This window comes from Hippocampus guttulatus, chromosome 5, assembly GCF_054856545.1.
Source record: "Hippocampus guttulatus isolate MCC_2025c chromosome 5, RoL_Hgut_1.0, whole genome shotgun sequence".
NCBI lineage: Eukaryota > Metazoa > Chordata > Actinopteri > Syngnathiformes > Syngnathidae > Hippocampus > Hippocampus guttulatus.
Window position 1 is genome coordinate 14,130,703 of NC_141265.1, and position 19,298 is coordinate 14,150,000.

Sequence of the window (19,298 nt, forward strand, 5' to 3'; positions counted from 1 at the left end):
CGTAAGGACAACAGCTCTTTCGAGGCACCAGCATTCAGTCGTCATAAAACTGCCATGCTTTTATTTACATCCATGCTTCTGTGTTTGCCATGCAAATGAACAAGACCAATACTTTTTATTTTAAATTTCTTTTGACCCTTTCCCTCCATATTCCGCCAGAAACATACCAACAAGAATTTGTGTTCCTTATTTATGGCATTATGGAAGCGATTGTGGCACCAAATGAGATGTCGGGGTGGCATCCGCCTGCCTGGCCACTGCCTCCTTTTTGTCATTAGTTCAGTGATGCTGGTTGCATCCCTCCAACAATATGTTGCACAGAGATAACACGATTTACATTCTGTGTCGGTTTGCGTTGCCATTGAGCATCTGTGGATTCAGGAAACCATGCATTAGCGGGAAAGCAAGATCCTCTGTTATCAGTATCATATGCTAACACGGAGCGTAATTGAATGAACGTTTTCCCGTTTGGTTATAAATACTACACATGGCTTGTGACCAAATAAGTGAGTAATGCGTTTAGTTGGAGTGAAACAAAATGGAATAAATAAAGAAGGCCTGGACAAGGTGCTGTACAATAAATCAATAGGACAGCTGGCCAAATAATGAAAGGAGGCTAAGGAAGTGAGTGCGAGTTGGAGGCTGTACTCTCCTGTGGCCCGCACATTACCTTTAAAGAGATTAGCATCACGCTCAGTCACAGCGAAGAGGAAGGCCCCAGCGAGCCAGCTATCAGCCAGCACACACGCTCGCTCACTTAGCATAATGGAACTTGCATGAAATTGAAGCTCTGCAGATTAAAAAAAAAAAAAAAAAAAAGGCCATTAACAAAGATGAAATGATTTGGAGTGATGGTAAAATGAAATCGCGGGACTTTACACTAGACTGCTTTATCATGTGGGGGCTTATGAGATGCCGCTATATTACGAGCCTCGCCTGTCTTCTTTGTGGTCGCATGAACTTTGAACTGATGACCAGCTGATTTTTCCTGCCTGTTCCTTTGTGTCTGGCGCTTGCAGATATTGAAAAAAATGGGGCACGATACGCTCTAAAGGAGAGGCCCCGATTAGCTGCTCAGACGGAAAAAAACCCCAAAACAAAACATAGATCATCAGGTTATTATAGTTTTATTTACAAAGTTAGATGCAGCCGCCTATGCCCCTGTTCACCTGTGAAACTGCTCGTCTTTGTCACGTTGTATGATATATAAAGAAAACTAACTCACAAGCTAGCATAAATGAAGGAAAGAAAGCTGCATGTGCTGGTTCGTCAAAATACAGCTTTACATGAAACGGGTCTTCACGCAAAAAAAAAAGAAAAAAAAGAATGTTGAGGACCGCTGCAATAAAAGCTGTGAACGAAGACGATGTCACAGAATGATGCCACCCGCTTGTGAAAATCGTAAAAACGGGGCAGTCTGTGTGAAGCGTGCAAACACTTGGGAAGTTTTAGCCGGAATGTACTGTAGATCAACAGAATTGTTTTCGTACAAAATGCCACTCCGCTCGTTGCTAGGCGCAAGTCACGGGGCACAAGCTAGCCTGTTAAACCGGTCACACTGTCTCCATGGCAACTTGAGCTCGACCTCAACTCTTCACTGCCACATATAACAGAGAAAGGACAGGGTGAGATGGCAGGAAATCACACTCGGGCCACAAACAAGACTGATGACGTGATCGTTCGGGATTTGTCAGTTGTGTGGACTTTCTGAGTATTCGACCACCTTTCAAAAACATGCATGTTAGCTTCACGAAACACTCGATTGTCAGTCGGTGTGAATGTGAGTGTAAATGATTGCTTCTCAATGTGCCCTGGCAACCAGTCCAGGTTCTACCTGGCCTTTCGCCCAAAGTCAGCTCCGGCTCACAATTCCAAGGAGTAAAAACAATCTCGAAAATGGATGGATGGATGAATCCCAGCTTTGTATTCAGTATAAAAATTCACGGGTGTGGTTGGGCACTGAGCCCTCGAGCAACTAATGCAAATTAACCTCAAGCGGATGGAAAGACGTCATCATTGTATCTCTCGTACTTGTATGCAGTGCATCCATGCCCAGCATGAGAAAGTTTCTATTTCAACCCAAAGTCTCTTTTCTGGGGGGAAAAAAAAAAATCAAATAGTGAGCGGCTGTTACATTATCGACTCAGACCTTTCTCATTTACAGCCTGTCGAGGAAAAAACAGGAGGCTGTAAATATCTGTCTCCCTCTTCTATTGTTTTATTGGTTCCTACTCCTCTTCTATTTAAGTCAAAACCACCCGAGGAACACACGCTATCAACGCTTGGTTGATTCTTTCCCGATAAAAATTTCTGCAGCACCTTAAAAAAAAATGCATGCATGAGTCCACTTCCTGTCTGTAAGATATTACACAAAAAAGCATTTTAAGGCGCATGCATTTTAGATGAGTAGAAACTTAACCAAGGACGCAAATGGATTTTTCTGTTATATAGCAGAAAAAAAAAAGCCAAAGGAGGACATGCCTTGGTTATTTCTCCACATACGTCCGTGTGTTTCTAACATGAGCCATCCCAAAGCATGACTTATCTTTGAAGGGGATATGTTACAGAAAATTGGCTTTTTTTTCCCCGTCTTATCTATAAATATTTGGATCCCTAGAGTGTCTGCCTACCCAACCCAAGTGTGAAAGTAGACAATCAAGTCAAACATTTATTTGATGAATTTTTTGAAATACCTTTGTCTTTCTGGTATGTAACAATAGGGCTAATTGACATAACCACACTCACATTACATTTCTCTGCCTATGACATGATCGGGAGAAGATGGGTGTGACACCTCACCTTCCCAAGTCAAAGCAAAAGGGGTAAGCAGAGCTGCACTGGCTTTTGTTGGATGCATAGATTTGCATTAGCTCACAGTGTTGGCCGGTGATAGGTGGCACTCGTTGCTCAGTGGAGTTGTTAACAAAAGCCCTTCAAGTACGAGCCACTTGCTTGCATGTTCAGTCATAGTAACGAAAAATGTACTTGCCATTAGCTGGGTTACACAGTCACTCACTTGCAGGAGACAAGGCCACAATCTCAATGTAGGCTCTTCCTAGTAAGATACGGAAAGAGTCCTATATTGCTTGATCCTTGGGATGTTTTGACAAAAAGCATTTGACAAACGTCTTTGGAAGAAAATGGTTGGACCCTTTAAAACCAAACTATCCGAACTAGGGTTTCACAGCTAGAAGTTCTCCACAAGTCAAAGCGGCATCACTTTAGGGAGCGCGACAGTCTGCCTTGGAGAGGAGTTTCCCAAAGAAATTCACCCTGTAGCGTGTGACAGCTTCAACCCCCCCCCCCCCCCCAACCGCCACCCCCTGCTCCACAGTGAAGCACAGTGTAAGTGGCATTTAGCGCAGTGACATTCCAGTGATGTTTCTTCTTCTCCATTGCACCTGGCCAGAAAACAAATCTCCCAGCTCGCACTAGTGCTCTCTGGACAAGGATCGAGCGCACACGGCGAGGTAAACTGTGAACTCAAGGCATCAGGCGAGACAGAAATTTGGATCAAACAACCAGTTGGAAAAGGCCACGTGCGACAGAGCGTGTCCTTACCTGCGACGTATTTGGCCACACTTTTCAGATTCTATCAGCATGAGCGGGCTGTGACATTAAAATGTGTCATTTTTCTTTTCTTTTTTATGAGTGGAGTGCACTTTTGAAAATGCACCTCATACGTTTTGGGAAAATCCATCTTAAGGTGACGGAGCACGTCCGCCTCACAGTGCAGAGGTGCAGGGTTTGATTCTGTCTCCGGCCTTCCTGTGTGGAGTTTGCTTGTTCTCCCAGTGCCTGCGTGGGTTTTCTCCGGGTGTTCCGGTTTCCTCCCACATTCCACAAACATGCATGCCAGGTTAATGGAACACTCTAAATTGTCCCTATGTGTGATTGTGAGTGTGAATTGTTGTTCATCTATGCGTGCCCTGCGATTAGCTGGCAACTGGCAGCCGACTCCCCGAAGACGGCTGGGATAGGCTCCAGTACCCCCCACGACTCTTGTGAGGATAAGTGGATTGGAAAATGGATGGATGGATTGACTTGTACTTCTTCGGTAAACAGTGAAAATAATGTAAGAACGTCTGCCTCACAGTCGAGAGGTCCTGGGTTTGAATCTCAATACTGTACTCCTAAGCATTTTTCATGCGGCCTGATTGGTTGTTGACTTGAGGCGTTTAATTTTAAATTACAAGCAGTGCAGGTTTTTATGCTTGTTGGTGTGATACTCATTTTAGATGTTTCTCATACACCTCTTTCCCATTCTTCTCTTTTGTGCAAGTGCTTCAGAGCATCCCACTGGTTTATCAGTTTAATGATTAAAACGCAGAGATTCATGCACGGACCGAATGTCTTTTAACATCCCACAGGCAACGTTATTAAGACAACGGCTTATCTCTGCGCTGTGAACGCTTTTTTTTTTTTTTTTTTTTTGTGAGGCTGCTATTTGGCAAAGTTGGCACTGCGCCTCAAATCTCTTGTTCCTTGTGTTTCCCTTGAGCCTTTTTTGGCTCGCTTCCACAATCAATCCATCAGCCCTTAAAAGGGAGATGTCCATGCATCAGAGGCCTCTGTTTCAATAAATGGCCCGACAGCGACGGGGCGCCTCATTCATGCCCACTCCATTGTCTTTTAATAATGAAACCATGATGGATTATCTCAGTACTGATATTGACTTGAAAGCAAGAAATCTGAGAGGGGCGAAGAGTTGTGGGGAGGATCCTGGTTCGAGCGCTGGTGCCTCTTCTCTTGGTTTCATCAAGCAGGACTGACAAGTGAAAAAAAAAAGAAGCTTTGGCTCTGTTTGGGAGCCTTGATGTTTGGATGTGTTCCATGTTGGTGGATCAGTGCCTGAAAGTCTCGACTGTTCTATGGAATCTTTTCTGCCCGATCTTTTCCTTTTACTGCTCACATTAACATGCGTGTTGGGTGATGAGATCAGGAAAGTGGACAGCTCCGGGTCAAATTTAACTGCTCAAGAAATGTATTGAATATCTGATTCATCCATCCTTTTTCCGATCCGCTTATCTTCACGAGGGTCGCGGGGCGTGCTGGAGCCGATCCCAGCCGTCTTCGGGCAATAGGCAGAGGACACCCTGAAACCGGATGCCAGCCAATCGCAGGGCACACGGAGACGAACAACCATCCACGCTCACACTCACACTCACACCTCGGGACAATTTAGAGCGTTCAATCAGCCTGCCGTGCATGTTTTTGGAATGTGGGAGGAAAGCGGAGTACCCGGAGAAAACCCATGCAGGCACAAGGAGAACATGCAAACTTCACACAGGAAGGCCGTAGCTGGAATCGAAGCCGGTACCTCTGCACTGTTAGGTCGATGTACTGTCTGATTCCTCGATAGAAAACATTGTTTTGTCATTATGTACGCACTGTCTAAGCCCATATTGATGCAGCACTGGATTGTACAGGAGAAGTAATAAAATTAGATTCAAATAATAAGAATAACCCTCTTACGATGATGATTATTAAAGTAGTCAATATGGGAGGCTGGAAGGATACAAAAGGTTGAGGGGGCGGGGAGAAGTCACGGGGGAAAAAAAAAACAATGTTGCGCAGGTGGAAGTGGGCTTTCCGGGTTATGTTATTTAAATGCTGATGGACAGATAGAGACCTGTCTGTGAATGACTGACAACCAGTTTGACTCGAGCCCAGTTTGCCATTAAAAAGTGAGAAGTGTTGGATTGACTCGCATGCGGTCCAGGTTGTATGTCAGTTGCGATAAACTCGATCTTACCTGAGCGTGAGGTGGGAGAAAATTGATCAATTCATGTTTGTTCCACTTACTGCGTGTCAAATGTAGCAATGTAAGCACTCACAGAGCATGCTCCGATTTATGAATGAAATCAATAATGCACGCTTCAAACGCTTGCCAACTCTTAAACAAATCCAGAAGAATATCACTCGCAACGCTAATGCTTTACAGCGCACAAAATCGACAGCTTTTTCTTATTATTTATGCCTTCGACTCAAAGAAAGAGATACGGATGGAGAGAGGTGTGCAACAACTCACATCATAACACGATATTAGCATTCTGACAACATTTCTGTTGTCATCAATTCTTCCGCTTGTTTTAAGATATGTTTAGAAGGAGGCGCTACACGACGAATGACATCTGAACTGACAAAACTTCAGCTTCTGATCCAAGCTTTAAAGAACTCGAGTCGCGCAATGTACGCCGACATTTATACAAACATCTCTCCTCATTTCGTCATGGGCTGTACATTTGTGTGTGGAGTTACCCGACTTAATCAATTTCTTGATTCCATTATAATCACCGCCCAATTATAGAAATCATCAATACGACACAAAATAGCACATAAATCATCGCGAGCAATTCACCATCAATATTTCATGTCTAGTACCTAGAATATTTCATATCAATATCTAATAACATTCTAAAAACACACACGACCCCCCCTCCACCCCCTCGCATGTCATTCTCTCCAGAGATGCTGATTATTAACGTGCAGATCGCTCCACAGCTCGTCGAACGTGGCTGTAACCAACATCTGGCCAACCAATCAGAGAACGGAAACGTGCCGATGTTATACTTGAATCAGCTACTTGGCCCTGTGAGGCAAATTTAATTGCAGGTTAGTTTGACCTGGCAGCATATAGAGGTTGAAATCTGATAGGAAAATAAATAAAGGGCGACACAGTGATCGACTGATTAGCACGTCCACCTTGCAGTGCAGAGGTGCGGAGTTCAATTCCGGCTCCCCGTGCCTGTGTGGGTTTTCTCCGGGTACAGTACTGCGGTTTCCAAAAACATGCGTGGCAGGTTAACGGAACACTCGAAATTGTCGCTAGTTGTGATTGTGAGTGCGAATGGTTGTCCGTCTATGTGTGCCCTGTGATTGGCTGGAAACCGGTTCAGGGTGTCCCCCGCCTACTACCCGAAGACAGCTGGGATAGGCTCCAGCACGCCCCACTACCCTCATGAGGATATGCGAATAAGAAAGTGGATGAATAAATAAATAAACAAAATAGCATCCACTTACACATTCTGGAAGTGGTGCAGCTAGGGGAAATGTTATAAACTAAATGGAAACGAATGTTGAAATCAGAAAAATGCAATTTCATGGAACAGATTTTAGAAATTAGGACGTGAATGTCGGAAGGAAAACGTGTAACCCATAAGCAACCCTTCAAATGCTTTCATTCACATCCCAAGGCTCTTCTCTTTCATAAAAATGAGGCGCTCTACCTGTTCAAACAGGAGCTTTTACGCCTTTCAATCATGTCTCGCGACCACACTGCCGCTAAGACGGCCCCTCCCCGTGGCGCTCCTGTCATCTGCGCACGTTATCCCGCCTGCCAAATATAAACACAGGCATGCCGCCCTCGAATCAAAGCTGTCACAGCGCATTTACCACTTAACTATAAATATGGAACACTTCCTCTGCTTATACATCCGTCTGCGATGACGAAAAAACACTTAGATACTGACATGCCTCTGTTGTCATCAGCGATTAAAAAGCATGTCTCACAATACTTTAATGAATTTTCCCCAATGTAAATATTTTAGCCGAAACGTCTTCATCATCTTATCATTCTTAAATCTACAGAAAGCGATGTATGATAAAAAGATGAAGTCGTTATGCCCATTTTTTGCAGAGTTTAATGTCTTGCATATAAAAATTGTCGTGAGCCCTCCCAGAAGAATTCTTCATAATATCTTGTAAGATTTTGCACTGTAAAGTCAAAAATGTTTGTTGGTTGGTTTATTAGAACAGACATGCAATTTGCCAGAAATGTATCCCCCCCCCAATCATGATTGTTACTGCTACTGGATGGAGGCTGATAGCAGAAAACAAACAAACCAAACAGACACACAAAAACAAAACACTTTTCTGCGATCATTTTTTCCCCCATATGATGGTTGTGTCACGGTGGAAACTCCCACCCAGAATAAAATATGGTTTTGTCCTATTTTCTATTCTTATTCTCGATGAATCAGAAAGCATTCTTCTAACTTGGGTTGTTCGATACCGATACTAAGTACGATACCACTAATACTTATGATACTGTACATAAAATTTCAATTGACATAATGACAGATAATTCTGAACAAAGACCTTCCTGTCTTTTTGGCGCACAGGATGATTCACTGACGGCCGCAGTGTATGACCAATCCCTTTTTTTTAAAACTTTAAGTATAACAAAGGGCCATCTAAACACATTTAAATAACCATTGTTTTTATTTATGGATGCGCTACCCGCCTCTAACTCACTCTCTGAAGTATTAAGAAAGAATACATTTATAACAAAACATGACATCTTCAGCAGCAGTTAGTATGTTTCGAAATACTTTTTTCCCCCCTTCTATATCCTTCCACTATCATGTTCTTGTGCAATGGATAACACAACCCCTCCATTTGTTAGAGTGACTATTACCTAAATGTGTGATGGCATTTCCTTCCTTTTCCCAATTATAACGGACGACCTTGACAAATGTTAGCATCTGAGCACCATCAGCAAACATGTCCACATTAGCGTATTAGCTAGCAAAACATCATCAGGCTTCGTAATGTGTTTACTGTCAAAGCCCGGTGCTCGTTTGTTTTAGTCGCCGCCGTGGGGCAACTCATTTTGGGATATACATACATGTGATGTGGTTATTCCGTGGAAAGCTCCAGAGATTTTGCCCAAGATGGATTCTTGTGTTTTTACTACCTGTTAGCGGCCTCCTGTTAGCAATTAGCTTGATTAACCCCACCCACCCCCAAAATTTGTTTCCGCCCTCACAAATATTTGTACTCAGAATACCACCGACTTACTTATAGTAGCTGCGTTTTCATGTGCCAGTATGCGTTTAAAGCCAACGAAAAAGTTCAAAAGAAGGCCTTCTTTCTTGATTCATCTCTATAGCAAAAAGGAAAGCTGCAACTTCCACCTGTGGCGTTTCGGTAATTTACTGGCGCACGTGCAGTCCTTGAGTCCTGACGTTCTGAGTGTGTGCGCTACAGTAGCTTTTCAGACTTAAGATTTAAGCACACAAGGAAGCAATTTCTCCTCCAGAAGAGCCAGTGTGGGTCTCGCTATTCCTCATGCGGTGATGAAAGCGGCCTTTGAGTTTCACTTGAAGCCATTTAGTGCATCAGTCTTTTTTTTTTTTTTTTTTTTTAAACATTTGAATCCAGCACATAGCACCGGTGTGGATAGAAGACGAATTCTGATTAATCGCCTGGCATTGCTCTTCTGTCAAAGTCAATAACATATGGAAGTAGCAGCTTTTTGCAGTTACATCTTCACTTTGGAGTGATCAAGATCCTATCTGGAAAAACCAAAGTAGATTTAAAAAAAAAAAGGGGGGGGGGCGCATTCAGCTTCTGTCCAATAATGTTGTGTCAAGGTTTACAAGTCATATATGAAAAGTCTAAGGGGAACCAGATTATTTTGCAGTTTATTTTTGGTGTGTATAAATTGGTGGGGAGAGGAAGAGGAGCAGGAGCAAAGGAGATGATGGTGGTCTTCAGGCTTTCCAAAGCGTTGCTATTCTCCTCAGTGTGAAAGTGATCCTCTGTGTGAATAGTGTTTTCATTCCTCTCCTCAATGAGATTCACAGGAGCAGGAAGGCAGAGAAAGAGGGAGAGACATTGCAAAGTAAAAATAATCCCCGTCCTCTCTCTCTCTCTTTCTCTGTTTCCCCCTCTTCTTCCTGCCTTTAGTGAAGGATAATACGTGCTGGGATAAACAACTTTTATCAGAGTGAAGTAAATTTAAACAGACTGTTTTATTTAATTCCTCATTGCAGAAGCATCTTCCCAGCAATATCTCAAGATGGAGGAAAAAAAAAAGAAAGAAAGAAAGAGCGCAATGCAAATGAAACGCTTGCTTCTTGATTAGATTACTAACGCAATAATTGTCGCGTTTGATTTATGGCTGTAATCTGTCACCATAAACGGCGGGAGGACTCGGCGTGGCATGTCTCGGCTGGGAGCACACAAATTTGCATTACGTATAAAATTGCATTAGGGGATGAGATTGTTGAGAACACAGTGTTTATGTAATCAAGCAAAGCATCCCAGGTAATTCGGGAAATGGGAGGACGCAGCAGTCTCATGTTTTAGTCATATTATTTATTGGACAGCCAGTTCTGTTCTTGAGAAGAAAAAAAATCTTATTAACAAAGAAAGATCAAAGCTATATCTGTCGACTTTTCAGCATGGGTGCGGCTTATCAATCCGATTGCTCATCAATTTTCAGTGGGGGAGGGAGTGAAATAATAATAGGTTTGTTTGCTTGAAATTTTTCATGTCTTCAACTTTGGACACGTTTTCTCCACGATGACCTCTTTAATTCTTTAAGCTTCATGAAGTTTTGTGTGCCTTAGGAAATATCAGCGTACCTTTGGAAATTGTTCAACTCTACTCTTGTTGTCCAGAGACAATTAAATATTTGGTTTTGGTTCCCAACAGTACGAAACATTGACAGAAAACAGTCAAAGGAGAACTTCCAACTTTTATCATCCCTGCCAGAATCTCACATCGCTTTTAACCCACCAGGTGTACTTTTATTTATTTATTTATTTTTGGCACTGTAGAAATTTCCCGAATGAAAATTTGGCAATTAACGTCAGGGAATACTTACAGCACTCCTTTTGTTTCAACATGTTTCAAAACTAGTTGAGAAATAAACCAAATAATTGTTTTGTTAATGAAAAGGAAAATATTGGACCTGGTTTTACAAAGTACCTCATAGAAACCAAATTTTTAGAAAATGGCACCTTCAGAAAGAGTCAGGGAAACTTCCCCAGAGGCACTGCGGTGAGTTCTATCTCAGTGATGCGAACCTAGTCAGCCCCGAGAACATGGCGCTTGTAGTGTCTGCCCCCCCACTCCCTATCTTCTTCTCTTGTTTCCAGCCCCCCCCCCCCCCCCCGCTGTATTGGCTGAATCAGACCCAAAACAAGGTGCTTAAGCTCAAAGCACTCCTTTTTTGCTAGTCCTAATCGTAAGAAGACCAAACGAATTCAAGCAATCAAGATAGTGGGTTCTCTCAGTTTTTTCCCATAACTTGTAAAAACGGACTTTAAAACCTTTTCTGGTGTAATATGAGTGTCAGTGTAATGGATGACAGCCCGCGCTGTGCAAATGTTCATTAACCCGCACAACTCTTTAAAAGATGATGCTAGCAGCTAGCTTGGCGGCCCCCTCTTTTAGCCAAATGGCTAGTGAGCTTGACTTTGACTGGTGAGACAGTGGCGACATCTTTCCAAAGCCCAAGTGTGGGTAGACAGCGCAAGGGAAGCGATCGTAAGGAGCATATTGAAAAGAAAGAAGCGTGTTTGTCGAATGACTCATCCAGGAAGTAGGAGAGGATGCACTTTCGCATATGGAGGTCTAGATCCTCCATGAGGGCAGGTTAATCTGCCGTGGCGTTTCGAGAAAGATCCGCTCCGCCTGACATCAATCTACAACACGCATCACCTTCCAAAGCCACTTATAGCTCTTCACTTTGAAATATGGCTCTCGAGTCACCGAAAATTCATATTATTGGATCCATTCACGGAATGCACATATGTGTAAGGTGCTGCTTTACGATTCTGAAAGTCTTACTTTCAGCTTAGCTGCCTCCTTCCTCGATTTCCTCATCATAATCTCCGCTCGTTTTCCTGCAGGCTAAGCTACATCTGCACCAGAGAACCAGCAGCAGCAGCAGCAGCAGTAGAGTTGTGCGACCATGAGGTCAGAGGCCTTCCTCCTCTACTTCATGCTACTGCACATAGCTGGAGCGGGCTTCCCCGAAGACAGTGAGCCTATAAGCATCTCTCACGGGAACTGTGAGTAGGATACCGCATATTTTCTTCTTCTTTTGGTTGTACGTCACCTCTGTACAAGTCCTGGTCAACATATTCATTCCTGCTTATTTATTATCTGAGTGGTTGGCACGGCGACCTCACAGTCGAGTGGTTGTGGGTTCCAATTTCAACCCAGGCATTCCTGTGGGGAGTTTGCATGAGGTTCCCTTGCTGATCATGGTCATCCTTATTATTATTTAGATTTACGGTAGGTTGTTGAGGTACTCTTTTAGAAGATTTGTACTATTTTTATTTCATTTCTTGTCAATGTTTTTCCCTACAAAATAGACTGTTTATCTATCTATCTATCTATCTATCTATCTATCTATCTATCTATCTATCTATCTATCTATCTATCTATCTATCTATCTATCTATCTATCTATCTATCCAATCAGAAAAATATTGTAACCATTTTTGCGGCTACCTTAACTGATGGTACACTACTACTGTAAAACCAGATTTATGATTTAAGATGGGAATGATGGCATGCGAAACCAATGAATGAGAATCCAAAGCATAACACATCATGTGTCAGAGTGGACGTGTCCACCTAAAATGCCTGTAATACCTGAATGTTATATTCCACGGTTCATGAATTAATATTGGAAATCCACACTCCAGTCACATGTTGATGTCTTTTAAATACATTGTGAATATAAAAATAGAAAAACATTTCAAAGACATCACTTGAAGCCACATGTGTGCCCAGCCCATATGAAAGAGGCCAATCCGCTTTTTCCCCCCCTGCTTTGCGAAACAAAGAGGAAGTTCCACAGAGAAATGCTCAAAGTTGTCTCGCCCACTAAGAGTAGCCTGACATTGAACTACTTCTGTTTAGCCAAACAAGCGCTTTTATCCCAAGCCACTAACAACAGAACAATTTCATAGTACAGTGCACTGCACTTTTTTTTTTTGCCATATAATTTAAGACCGCAACAAGCGCTCAGGCAGCAGATGTGTTGACATTTGATCCAAATCCCGACATACGCCGAACAGAAACTTCAGCAATCATGTCGTCAAAGCCTTTTAGCTGTGGGATTTTATTTTTTTTTGTCCCCCTCGCAGACACAAAGCAGTACCCGGCCTTTGTTGGCCACAAGCCTGGCAGAAACAGCACGCAGCGGCACAAATTGGACATCCAACTCATCATGATCATGAACAGGACTTTATTCATCGCCGCCAGGTAAGGTCACAAATGTTGTTGCAGCCGCAATGATTCTCGGTGATTGTTGTGAGCTTGACACTGATGGCCGGGCAGGTGTCTTAGAAGTGGAAGATATCTATAGCTTTATGAATCACAAGGGATCCATCGCAGCTTGGACTCGAAAGATTTTATTACCGACTGTATTTGTGTCTGGCAGGAGGTATGGTTTTTTTATGATGGCATAATGAAAAATACAGGCAGTCCTTGGTTCCGCCCCTACGACTAATTTATCACCTGAAAAAAAACACCCCAAATAATTTTTCTGTCCATGTTTTTTTTAAGAAATATACACTTGAGAGTATTATACTGTTTGAAAAAACACATTTCATCGAATGGAAGTTGGCAAACAATCATAATGGCACATTACTGCCACCGACTTAATGCCCTCCCACTGCGGATGGATGTTGTGATGTATTCTTTTGCCATCTGGTGGCCGTACTCTGAAGCGCGTTCGCATCTTAAATTTTGCTCTTCTCCCAAGACAAAAAGAAATTGGTGAAGCGACGACTAATTTATCATTAAGCTCGTAATTACACTCATATCCCGAGACACCTTTGTATTTGAATATTAGCTATTCACAAGTCATTTTTCATTCTGTCGCCTTTAAATACATTAAATGTAGGTGCTGTGTCATTTTTCTGTAAGTAAAAACAATTTGTAATCAAAACTTTGCCTTCTTTGGATCCCTGAATTGCTTGGCAGCCATCAGCCATTTTCTAATTACTGCCCTCTACAGGGCTGCAGTGGAATCGTATTCACCCCAAACATTTAAACATTCCAAATTTGCAACAAAATCAAGTCAGGTTTATTTGTGTCGGCCGCCAGTTGACAAAAGTTAGCAACATCTTCTGATCGAACCCCCCCGAAACGGTCAAGGAAAAAGTCAAAATACCATTTGGGGTAAAAGAAGAAACCTTGAGAAGCGATAGCGCAATCCCTCTTCCAGGATAACAGGTCTTCAATAAATGCTGTACTCTCACACACAAAATAAAGACTATCACAATCCAGTATTTCTGGTTGTCCTTGGAGGAGTTCTCACTGTTTCCTGTTTTGAGAGCTAGCTGCCAGCCAATCTTCTTTTATGTTAACCTTCCACCCAAAAGACATACAGAAACACGATAAAGTCTTTCCTGGCGACTTGAATGTCCTCACAAATGTCACACACTTTTTGTATCTCTGCCTGTCAATGCCCTCACCTGAAGGGCTTTTATTCCCATACAAACACAGCTCAGTGACACGGCAGGGGTCGCACACAGTACGCTCTCATTGATTTTCCTCATCGCTCTTATTTGTGACCATTTAAGAAACGTTGCTCCGCCTCGTGACACAATGAGCAATTAGAGGAGCAGCAAGTGTGCCATTATTAGCATATGCAATTTTGAATGTGCTTGCTGCTATCACGGCAGAACGTTAAAAGGTCTCTGCAATTGTTATCGGCTCGATCTGAGCCCCCCCCTTTGGGTAGACGGGTTCAAGCCTGACTGGGTGAAATGACACAATGGAGGGGGTGGTCTTTGTTTTGCTCCCAAGCATGTCAAATTAAGTGGCTGAAGGAGACTGTTGCTTTTGAACATATCTGTCGTCATTAGGGACAACTGTGTGTGTGTGTGTGTGTGTGTGTGTGTGTGTGTGTGTGTGTGTGTGTGTGTGTGAGATTGTGTGTGTGCGCGGGCGCATGTCTCTGTATGTGTGGGGAAGGGCACCAGAGACTGTGGTGCGACTGTCGCCCACCTGCTCCGCACGGGGTGGCAGCCAGCAGTTTTAGGGGCACACGGAGGGAGAGAATTGATAGACGGAGGGTGTGATTTGAGGGGTGTGTTTGTTGGCCTGCGTGTACATGTTATCGTGTGTTTGTGTGTCTGCGGTCTTGCCCACTTTATTACACTAAGCAGTTGTCAAACAGATCAAGTGGGGGTTTGTCTTCTGTGTGTTGAATGAACAGAGCCGATGAAATGATTTTTTTGATACGGAAGTAAATGGAATTGTGGCCATCATGAGATGTTTGCAAACTGTACATCACATGAGAACAAATTCCTGATTACAGTAAAAATGTGTATTAAAAGCAGTCTTAAACCATAAGCTTATGTCAGCTGACTTTGGGTGGACTACACCATGAACCGGTCGCCGGCAGCGCACATGTAGGAACAAACAACCATTCACACCCACATTCACACTGCCACTGAGCAGGGACCGATACCACGCTGCCCACACACATGCTAGGCGAGAGTACCACTACACCGGCGACTCAAGAGACACACTCTATTTTTTTTTTTGTCTAAATGTTTTTTGTAAATGTCTTTTCACACTGCACTTAGCAACTTGCATTCAATGTGTTTGTGCTATGAGGGTTAAGTTAAAGAATAGAACACCACATCGCATCTTGAATTGGAAACATTTTCAATTCGTTACAATCAGAAGGCAGATCCAATAGAAGAGAGGCTGGCAGAGTGATTTCAGAGTGCTAACATTATTAGACCAACCAACGGGTAAAGCCTCCCAGTTACTTTGCATGCTCTTCCTGGTGTGCTGCCCTGCGGCAACCAACTTGCAATTTGAAAAGGCCTGAACACATTTTATGACCTTAGGTGCTAAGAAATTGCTTAAAAATGTGTTTGTGCTTAGCGTACTTAGTCACAGCAGAAGTATGTCACCCCTCGGAATAAGTGCTATGTCTTTCGTGAGATTAGAGCGAGCCGAATGACCTGCCATCGACTAACCGAAAATTAGTGTTGTTGATAGTACGGACTAGATTGCACACGGATATCGGGAACGGTGGAGTGATGACAAGTTAAAGGAGACTATCAATTCGAAAGTGCTCTGCCAGCAAAGCAGTGTATTCAAGAGTCACTTTTATGCAGTCAGATGACTTGTTTATTCTGGAGCCAGCTTTGCCATCATGCCTCCAGTCAGTCGTTGGTGTGCTGCAGTTTGCAGATGGCCTCTGTGAGCGCGATCCAAAACCCCCAACATTCAGCTCAGGCTGTTTCTTCTTTAATGGCTGCACACACCATTGAGTCCCTTTGGCTTCTGTTTTGATGCTGGCAATGAATTAACAAGATCGCTAATACGAATCGAGCTACTGATGAAATTGTAAATAGACAAAGTGGCTTATGCATGGAGGGAAAGAGTCTTTAGCCAAACTGAGCAACAGATGAGCTGATTGATATGAATAAATTGGGTTTTGTGTGTTTGAATGAAACGTGTTGATTTGAGGAGAACGAACGCGCCGTTCACTCGGCCTGCCTCATGTGTGCCCGAAAGCATGCACATGATTAAGCTCCCGTTCGGTAGCTCATATCACTTTCACCAATACGTATGAAAATGTCATTAGCCCCGTCAGCTTTTAAATCACAATTACGTATTCAGGTCAGGAATCATTTATAGCCTTAATATTCGGAATCACGGTCAGTGCCACAGGAAGGAAGAAGTCGAGCTTGATGAGATGCAAGGCTGGGGTTGTTCATGACGCAGCCTGCCAGCAAGCTCTTCCTTCAGTCTTTATTTGCGTTCAGCCTAGTGAGGATAAGCGGTGTAGAAAAATGGATGCATTCTGCTTTAAAAGCCAAGCAATTCACGAAACAGATGTGTTTGTTTCGAGAGCCAAACTAATTATCTTTGCTGTATACCGTCCTTATAAGCGAAGGCAATGAACATGAATAAGGAGTCGGGCTACTATTTATTAAAAATTCTGAAAATTATGCAAACAAAATTTGAATTTTACTGACTGAAGTCCTGGTATTAAGAGGAAAAACTTTACCATTTCTGGAAGCAACAATCATCAAAAAAAATGCTGAATTTTACTTGACGTAACGTAAAATTACAAGCAAAAACATGCAACGTGTTAAGCTCAGGACATGTTCAATTTTTATACAATATTCAGAAAGAGTAAGAGCATACGAATTGAAACAGTTTGAAATTGTGAAAAATATCATCACGTTTTTCGATTGAGGTTTTATAAAGTGTTTGTATTAATTCATTTTTTACGATTGACTTAGCATCATGCCCTTACATCTGGGAAAGGAGAGCCACAGTCGCCAATCCACTTCTGTTTTTTTTTTTTTTTGCCATACTCGATAAAATAAAAACACAAAACCGTTAGCACACTCACCCAAGAGCTGCTGTCGACGACAGCTCACACCCGGGACGCTCACAACAGGCCCCGCCTCTTAAATACGCCTACATGTTCACAGACACGACAATACCGCCAGTATTTTCCGAGTCATCTTATGCTTGCCGGTGAGAAACAGGGACTATTTCTACATTAGCAAGACCTTCTGTCTACTGAGCGTTAATTACAACGAAACATGATTGCATTTAAGATGATGCCGGAGGTCCGTCCGATGCGATGAGTGTACCCAATGTAGTGGCTGGCGAGTGTATGCACACTGTCGCAGGTGCTTTAGCAATGCGCCGTAATTTAGCGGTAAACTGCTCTTGATGCGAGATTCCTCTCTCCCCGGTGCACCATATTTCATGTTCAATGTACACGCTGCATGACATTCAGAGGCAATTCATCACTGGGCTGCAGGAGATTTATCGTTTACTTTGCTTGGATGTGCACCTGTATGCGCGTCCGTGTGTGCATGCGTGCGTGTGCGTGTGCGTGCGTGTGTGTGTGTGTGTGTGTGTGTTTGTATCTCTGGGGTGCATGCAGCCAACCTCTTTTAAATCAACTACTCTGATTGTAATCCATTTATCATATTTCAGTCGTACGTTTTGGGGGGGGGGGGTTAAAGTCAGATCAGTGTGTGCAGACGCTCATGGTGGTGTGTGTTCTTGGACATCTTTATGAACTCCTTGCCATATTTAGAACTACTCACGCACAATAATAGAGTGCACAAAGGTCAAAGTTGAACCAGGAGGAGAGTTAGTTAGCTAACAGGGGATCTAAACGCTTGGAGGGGAATTTACTTGAAGGTACGTATGCCTTTTCAATGTCATTTTCACAAGTTGTACTTTTCCCGATTAAACGGAGCATGCGAATGATATCAGTGCAGCATTTACTAAGTTTCATTTTGTCAAGTGGTTCCACGAAATAACATGATCTGAATCCATCAATATTATACTTCATTTCTGTATTTTAATATTGATCAGTATGATGGTACTTGGAAAGTATTTTCTGAGCTAGTTCTTTGGTGGTGAATGTTTGATCATGTCTGACATAATGGATACATTACACACCACCAAGATTCTTCTTTGTTTGGTTTTTGCCTTTCCATTTCTTAGTCCGTGTCCTTTTTTTTTTCTCTTTTGAGTAGCCAAAACCTACTGCTCTGTATAATCTTGTTGTGTTGGATTTTGTACCGAATATATGAGGATACTGGCCTAAAAAAACCGAACAAAAAAAAGATGTGGTTGCGGGTGACATATTATCAGGAACACAAACCTTTAATTATGTATTTTAAGGCCAAATTAATTCACATGTGCTGTTGGTTTTTTTTCTCAATATTTGAGTCCAAAACTTGTAGCTGCTCAATCGACTGAATAGAGTCATCTTTTCCGTCTGAGTCAATTTAGTCGTGGTTGGAAGGGCGCATTTGAATGAGCCACAGTTAGAGGTCGGTAACACGCAGATGTAATAATCACTTGCAGGTTTAAAATCTTCACCTTTATAATGAAAAGGCGCAGATTGCTCTTAATTAGAAAGTAGTCACATGACCGTTTGCAACATAACATCAGCCTTGTATAAACCTTTTTTAGTCGGATGGTCGGCGGACATGAGACGACGGGAAGGCAAATCAAAGCCGTCTTCACACAGTGAGGCATGGTATGTGTGAACACGTTACTGTATAGCTCAGCCGGGCCGGCATACCGCAGCTCTGTGCGCACGCGCCGCATATAGTTGACATTCCCGGCGCTCCGTTAGTTCCTCGCTATGGCAACGATAACAATCCAATGCGAGGGATCGTGTATGGTTGCCGGTGGCGCGTTCTCCAATGCTGGAGGCAGCTAGAGTATCCATTATTGTAGCTGTACCAAATCCTGTTAAAACCCACTAATTACCGGGATTACACATCGGTCTCCTCCTCTTCCCTCCGCATGCGGCCGCGTACGCATTCGGAACAACAAAGCTTATACTTACAATAGTCACCTGGACTAAAGGTTTGGCTTGGAACGTAACGTGCCGTGTGTCTAAAATACTTGACTCGCCAGCAGTCTAATTGTGACCGAGCCTTCTTGAGCTGTGGCTCTTTTCTACCCATTAGGTTCATTTTGAACTTTCAACACGAAGATATAATAAGGGATGTTTCAGGTTTAACTTTGTTG

General features: G+C 42.9%; 1 protein-coding gene across 3 annotated transcripts in view; it reads left to right on the top strand.

Annotated features, from left to right (window-relative positions):
* The window catches only part of sema6a (sema domain, transmembrane domain (TM), and cytoplasmic domain, (semaphorin) 6A), a 124,314-nt gene that overhangs the window by 40,309 nt on the left and 64,707 nt on the right, over positions 1 to 19,298 (top strand). For all 3 annotated transcript variants that reach the window (XM_086110542.1, XM_086110543.1, XM_086110544.1), the window contains exons 2-3: positions 11,646 to 11,807; positions 12,893 to 13,010. In XM_086110542.1, the coding sequence (XP_085966668.1) occupies positions 11,708 to 11,807; positions 12,893 to 13,010 (218 nt within the window). In that variant the 5' untranslated portion in view covers positions 11,646 to 11,707. The remainder of the gene's footprint in view (positions 1 to 11,645; positions 11,808 to 12,892; positions 13,011 to 19,298) is intronic.